The sequence below is a fragment of the Nomia melanderi genome, chromosome 7 (assembly GCF_051020985.1).
Source record: "Nomia melanderi isolate GNS246 chromosome 7, iyNomMela1, whole genome shotgun sequence".
Taxonomy (NCBI): Eukaryota; Metazoa; Arthropoda; class Insecta; order Hymenoptera; family Halictidae; genus Nomia; species Nomia melanderi.
Window position 1 is genome coordinate 16,754,760 of NC_135005.1, and position 7,645 is coordinate 16,762,404.

The window sequence follows — 7,645 nt, forward strand, 5'->3', positions numbered from 1 at the left end:
TTTGTAATATACCAAAAATCTAAATAAACGAATATCAACTTCCCCAGGAACAATAGAATAAACTCTACAATAAACGCCCTTAAATCTAAGCGTTAAAATATCTAATATTATAACCGGTGCAACATTGGAGCCTACAGAGTTCAAACAAATAAACATTTTCAAACGGATCGTTTCGATCCGACCAGTAGTTCTCCGTTAGAACACCTGTGAACTGTGAAAACGCGCAATCTGTCGAAACACGAGTCTCCTCGATACATGAATGAAACGTCGATTCGACGATTAACCCTTAATAAAAGCTAGGCACCGACACCACCGACACCGACACCGACACCGACACCGACGCGACGGTCTCGTTTTCAACGGCGGAAAGGGGTGTCCGTCCGTCGGTTGTCGCGCGAACGGCCACCGCCGATTCCTCCATTGTCGCGGGCCCGCTGTCGGAACTGCGGACAAACGCGACGGAATGCGATCCGGGGAGATTAATCGCAGCGGGGAAAGCGAGGGAAGCGGCCGTCGGTGCCGCCGCGCGCGCAGTTTCGCAATATCGGACATTATTAGTCCGGCTGGCCGTGGTCCAATGGTTCCGACGAGAGAGCCTACTAAACCGTTTCGCTCCGGCCTACCTTTTGCCTCCGCTTGCCCCGTCCGTTCCTGCATCCCCTTCCATTCGTCATTTCGTTCGGCGTCTTCCGGCCAGCCATCCACTGTCGTCGAGGTGACTCTGAGAGCGTGATTCAAGGGAGGAAGTTTCACTGGATTGGTAGCACTAGTTTTTATTTAGTTGAACCGAGTACAAGTGTTTCAGTATAAACGTCGCAAAGTCGCTCTAGAAAAACTGAGTCCTCTTTTCCGTTGTTCCTCCGTATTTAAAGGATTCTGTAAAGGAGCGGGGGAAAGGGATTCTGGGAGAACCGAGGGCTGGAATTCCATCGCGGCAGAGTTTTCGGAAAACTTACGCGAATACATATACTCTGTTTTCTATCTTTAATTAATAAATAAATTCTTTTGGAAGCCAGACCTGCTAATCGTTCAGCAGAATCGAACGCAACGATGTTGGGAAATTCTAGTGAAAAGCTTCCGTCTGCAAAGGGTTAATGAACGAACGATCCGCGATCGCTCGATCCGAATATCATCCCCCGTCGAAGCCGTTTAATTAACGCGTTCCATCCTTTTCCCCCGAAGACGCGAACGAGCGACTCGGAAGAACGCGCGGCCGCGTTGAAATACACAACACACGAGACAAGTGGCTTACGTAACTCGGACGACTCCGTGCAATTATGCGTCTCGCTGCGACGAGACAAACAGCGCGTAATGCAATTAACGGCGGTAATGCGGGAGACGACAACCGCCACGGGGATAAAGACAATAATCACGTTCGCGAGGCCACGGCATTAAAATAAGTGGGTTAAGAGTGTAATCCGTTTAAGGGACTGCTGGCCAGGCATTTGAATTAATTAGCCGAACAACGATTCGCTTTTGAAATCTATCTTTTCCTGGATTTTCGCGCGAACTCTACGGTTCGCGCCTGGAAAACGTGCGCTTTACTCTGGTCGACTCGGAACGAAACTAGCTGCTCTGGAAACTAGCTGTTCTACTCGTCTAGCGATAGATAACACGAGTCACGAGTGGTTTCACGGCTCGAGTACTTTCCGATCGATTCGAAACGCAACGAGCACGGCGCCGAATGGTAGATACAACCGAAGGAAGTTCTTGCGGTTTCCGGAGAATGAGAACTGGACGTTGTATTATGGACATTTCATTTGTTAATCTTTGAAATTCGGTGTGCGTGAAATTCAGGTGTGAACCTAGTGTTCAGGTAATCGTGTTATTTCTATTGAAACTACTGAATATTTCAAATGATCTTCCCATACTATCGTTGACGTCCGAAGAGACTGAAAGTAGTCTATCGTTACAATTTCTATAGAGATCGCATGTTAACTCTCAACAGACCGATCCCATAAAGAACAAAAATCCTCTCGTCATTTTTCCCACTGTTATTCTTGTAATATTTACAATTAACGCGTCAAGTATCGTGCTAGGTCACCTCTATGAGTTTCTTCCTCGTTACAATATTTTTTTGCGGTAAACTTAAAATAGTTCGTTAACCCCCTGGCGTACTATTCGCTTCCGCTACTAAGCTCGTACAACATGGCGCTTAACGTGTTAAATAAGTTCAACCGAAGATGACGAGAAAGGTTCTAGTCGTATAGTCCCTTTTAGACGGTCGCCTCAGTGTTAAAGAGTATCTGCACGCGCGACCATCGACAGCGGCAACGACGAATAGGGAGCGAGCAGAGGATGAATCGCAATTAGGTGCAATCCGATATCGTGGCCAATGTCACGGTTGTCACGGTTAACCGGGAGTGGCAATTATAATTGAAGCTAACTCGTCGCGCGATGCCGTGACCGGAGAGAAGACACGCAAAAAATGCTGGAATTGGCATTGACCTTAGGACATCGATATTCGAATTGTTACCTTTAACGAACGCGTCAAGGTATTTTCACCGTTGACGCAACGGCGCCATATTAGCGGCACATCGCAGGAGAGATCATTCTACTATTTTTATCACTCTGATTGTAATATTTACAATTAACGTTATGTACCGTGCTAAGTCACTTCTATGAATTTCCTTCTGTTTAACTATGTCACGGTATTTTTTAAACAAACTGGAAATATATCAATTTATATATAAGAATCCATGAAATATTCTTAAAACTATAAACACAATAAAATAATCAAATAATCTTCCACTTGCCTCAGCGTCTAACACAGAACGACCAAGTCACCTTACCGTCGAGTTCACTGATACTCCGAAACTTCTCGTAGTTCGTCACTTTCCGTAAATCCTAGACCGCTCCGCATACTACCACTCCGTTAACCGGTTAACCCTTTGCGGACGAAGGTTCTTAGAAATATACGAAACTTTCACCGGATGAAGTTATGTTACTCTTCAATTGCTTAGACAATAGAGAATAGGGAAACTACGTGCTCTCTTGCTGTACAAATAATTAAATCGGCTGTTCGAGACTTAGTCTTTAAAATACGAAAATTTCATCTCGCCGAAATGTCGACATTCGTCCGCAAAGGGTTAAGTGCCAAGCAACGCGATCGCGCTTCTCCGGTACACTGCCTAAAAGTGGCAGCCTATCGGTTAGAATGGAATGAAGTTTATTTATTCATCTTCCTTCTAATTATTAAAATTCAGCCGTGCCTCAGAGGTTAAGGGTTAATTTCCTTCGCTAGAGGCGCGAGACTCCCCCTCGAAACGCGTTCGCGTCGCGCCGACGATTCTCATCGGGAAAGTTTCCAGATATACCGCCAGCGGTGGGTTACGCGCGAGTAATTTGTGTGGCTGCGCGTAACGGGGAAGATAAGAAGTACGAGGCGGCTGGTGGAGCGTGTAGATACTTGATCCGGTTCCTCGGACTCCTTGAAACCGTAGCCGATCGATCGTACGGCTGGCCCGCGATAACGAGCACGGAACTTTCTGAATGAGCGAATTCGTTTGCAGCACGGACAGCGGCTGGGACAATCCGTTCAGACCGGACGGCGACCTTTCGAGGGAGGCTGACGAGATAGTGGAATTGATAAAAGGTGGGAAACCGATCACGCCGACCCCCGGCCAGACCGCCCCGCCGTTGCCGAGATGCGAGGCGGGCTCAGGGAACGCGCAGACCACCCTGGACCACGACTCGAGTTCCAGCCCCCTGCTGAAGTCCTCCGCGAACTCGACGAACCTGCGCGCAAACTCGTCGCCGAAACCCGGCCAAGAGAACGGGAATGCACACAGCACACCTATCAAATCCGCGACCGCGAACAACCAGCAACCCGTCAATGATAAGGTAGGTCCGACCTCTCTTGGACGTTCGAGCTTTGTTCCGGATATCCGATAGTCGAGGAACGAGAGGGCGAAGTTATCTGGTCGAGCGGAATACGGTGTTTAACCCTTTGCACTCGGGAGGTGACTCTCACCATTTGATTTGCGGTAAAACTATGAAATTTAATGTTTAATGTTGAACTTTGTACAATTCCTTGATATGGAATATTGGAATAAAATAGCTTCCTTCGATATACTTGTGATTTCCTTTCGAGTTTCAAGTTTCTTCTTTATCTCATCGGAAAATGTTAAAATATTTCTAGTGAAAAACTGCAGAGTGCAAAAGGTTAAAGCGTTCGCCCGTGGAGTAACATTTGAATTAAAATTTCTCAGTGAACAACTATCTCTAAATTCTGAATGTAGACGTTCGAATATAAAATACGCGACGTTACGATATTCCTATAAGGGGAGGGGTTGCACGGCAGGGGTACGAATATGGAGTGAAATCGATGCGAAATGACTGGTTCCAAGCAATAACGGGGTATTGTTGAATGCACAGGTTGCCGCGTCGAGGGCAGCGACCGTGGAAGTGGCTAGAATGACGGCGCAGGGACCAGGCGACGCTTCGCAGGTCGAACACGTCACCCTGAAGAAGAAGCCTAAATGCAAATGTTGTGTTCTGCAGTAATAGAAGAGAAGCGAGCGAGCAAAAGCGAGCAAGGGATGCCTGAGCTACCGGACGATCGTTCCGCGTCGTCAGGGTCGCAACGCGGCGGTTTATCTTCGACGACCAGTTCAGGGTTTCGCGTTGTTTCGGGTCGCCGTGGAAAACGACCAGGATGTCCTCCCACGACAGGGAGCCGTGTGGTTCCCGCAGGAACAGGAAGACCGAGGAGGAGAGATCACGACACGTCCATCGGACCGCTCATCTCTAGCAACGCGTTCTCTTTCCTGAAACGAAGCGAACTTCGATTGATTCTCTCGCGGAAGGGGATGCGTCTCGTCGATCCTCGAGGTGGCCGCCGAGGTGGATCGATTTCGAGCGACGGGGTTGTCATCGTTGGAAGGAGGAGACGGAGGATCCGGGGAACGATCGAGAACGAACCGACGAGACCGAAGGTGGAGGATAAATACCTGAACGCGCGAAAAGCACCGAGCCTCTTGATAGCCTTTCAGAGACAGTTGAGTGTCCATAAAAGTACATAGACTATGAATGGAGAGAATAAAAAAAAATATATATATATATATATATACATAAAACTATATTGTAGATACAGAAACGGTAGTTGTATAGCTTATATGCTTTTACTATTGTGGTTAATTACTGTCAAAATTATCATCGTGGTTTCAAGAATGTATAAACGAACGACTAAACGACGCGAGCGTGGAAGAAAGTCGGTCCGCGGTTCCGCGAAAAGGGGAACGACGTTCGAAAAGTTTTCGCCGAGTTTACGAGACGACAGAATGATGAAAGAAATAATAATTATCGCTTCGTTGGACATCGATACGGAACAACACTATGTTAGGTTGATAGATTCTCGTTTTTACTAAAACAAAACTAAAAAGAAATGAAAAAGGAAAAAGAAACGAACCTTGAACCCTCTTCTATATACGCGACTTTTACGACAGATTTTTTAAACATCGCGTAGCACGTGCGCTAATCAAAAAGAGAAAAAGAGAAAAAAATGAAAAAGGTACTACACCGTGACGATATCGCGATGAGAAACTTCGAAGAATGGGGGAGAGAGCGAGTAGCGGCCGGCGTGGCCCAAGCGTTGTTTTGTTTCTCGCAGCGAGCGTGCGAGCGGAAACGGCATCGGCGACGCGTGACTTCTCTCGGTGGATGTATCTCTTCGTAATCGCTTCGCACGGACACGCGAAATTCGTTCGATCGACGTTTCGTTCCGACGCCCCTCGCACTCGAGAGGAAAACGAGAGAGGAAGCATGCTCTTTTAGCGAGGAGGAATCATTGTTGAACCGCGTGAGAGAGAGAGAGAGAGAGAGAGAGAGAGAGTAATTAATTCAGGATCGTCGCGTCCTACGAAATCTGTAAATATCGCGATATTTTTTCGAAGCGTGTGTGAGATTGTCAGCGATCCCCGGTGTATGCGCGAGAACGCGTCGGGGAGAGCGGTTGCGAGCGAGATTGCTGTTTGAAGCACAAACCGACGAACGCGTTCGAAGGGAAACGAAGAGAGGAAGAAGAAGAAGAAGAGGAAATACACTAGAAGAAAAAAAAAAACTCGTAACACAACAGTCGGCGCGCGTGAACGATCGTTTAGCGATTTACTCGTTGGTGGATGTTTACTTTTAATTCGACGACACATTAATTTATTCTTTTTACCGAGTACGTATCCTCGTTTCTACGTGTCTCACTTCGCAGCTTAACCCGTTTTTATTCTATTTAACTGTGTGTATGCGCGCACGTACGTTTCCGGTGGATCTTCTCCGAGCTGTGTGTAGAAAATCGACGAGATTGAAGCAAAAAAAGAAAAAAAACAAAGAAAAACAAATGCAACGGACGAACGCGCACGTTCGCGCGTTGTTGTTGTTCGTCGATGGGGAAACCGTTGATCGGTTCCACGCATAATTATTTACGTGTAAGGAAGTTGAAAGATCGCGTTTTTCCGCCCCGCGAACCGGAACCGCTTAATTCGTGTCTCGAGCACTGCCGACTATGATCCTCAAGTAAAGCTGAACACAATTACAGAATAGAGTTACGGAATAATTCGTTCGAATCTCTCTGGTTCGTACTGCAATAAGAAATTATCAAAAATTTCGTGTGAAACCTAAAATTCGATCGGCATTGCTCGACGAGAAAAATTGTTCATCGCCGCGGCGAACGGAGGACCGGTTCGCGTCTGGTTTGATAGGTGTATCCGTGTGTACGCGGCTGCTCGGCCACGTGGCCGTGCAGTCGCGTGTCTGCCTGTGCGAGTGCCTGTATTTTTTTAATGCACATATCCGCGTATTTTTCCTAGATCGCCCGGGGCAAACAGATATTTATGAAACGCATGCCGCGGCACAGCGGCGCGGGGACAGCCGGAGCGACTGAGAGAAAGAGAGAAAGAGTGAGAGAGAGAGAGGGGGAGAGAACGAGAGAGAGAGAGGAACAGCAGCGACAGAAAAATGAACATAAGATTTCCTTTATTTTCATTCATTGTACGCAGTCGCAATGTACGTAAGGAGAACAGAGTGTAATATAAAAGTGTAAGTAATGGAAGAGATCCTGAATAATTTACTCGCGTCCTCGCAGATGTATGTATTCCGGGATGGGACATCGATGCTCGGTGGAAAATCAATCGAAACGGAGAACCTATGTAGAGTATATATAAACGCGAATCACGCGAACGTGCACGTACACCGCGCGCACGGACGAAAAACATGCAGACGCAGAGAGACGCGGCCTGTCCAACTCTTTCGCTTGGTATTTCCTAAGAAAGTGATAATAAAAAGACTTGTGGAAATCTGTTGATATTCAAATTAATCGTACTGAGATTCAATGTTCGAATAGAAATATCGATCCCGAATACCGCGCGGCGCATCGGTAATCTCGCCTCTCGCGTACACGCTCGGTTCGACCCGTCGAGCGAACAATTTTTATTAGCAGTTTCCGAATCAACTTTCTAGTTTTTGTTTGATCGTCGATGCACACGCCTCGCGGCAGCGGCATTTAATCGCGAGGAAGATCGAGACAACGCGTTCAGCCGGTTACAGGAATCGTTGATTAATTCTTTCGCAAGATCCAGCAGCTGTCGATATATCGAGCACGTGTCCTTTAAAGGTTAACGAAAGAAGGGAGGGTGCACCGATACGTTAGGATTCA

The 7,645-nt window shown here is 47.1% G+C and overlaps 1 protein-coding gene across 5 annotated transcripts in view; it reads left to right on the forward strand.

Moving 5' to 3' along the window:
• LOC116424984 (uncharacterized) overlaps nucleotides 1–7,286 on the forward strand; it is a 64,681-nt gene extending 57,395 nt beyond the window's left edge. For all 5 annotated transcript variants that reach the window (XM_031972101.2, XM_031972103.2, XM_076369460.1 and 2 more), the window contains 2 exons: nucleotides 3,513–3,843; nucleotides 4,378–7,286. In XM_031972101.2, the coding sequence (XP_031827961.2) occupies nucleotides 3,513–3,843; nucleotides 4,378–4,506 (460 nt within the window). In that variant the 3' untranslated portion in view covers nucleotides 4,507–7,286. The remainder of the gene's footprint in view (nucleotides 1–3,512; nucleotides 3,844–4,377) is intronic.
• The last annotated feature ends 359 nt before the right edge of the window (nucleotides 7,287–7,645 follow it).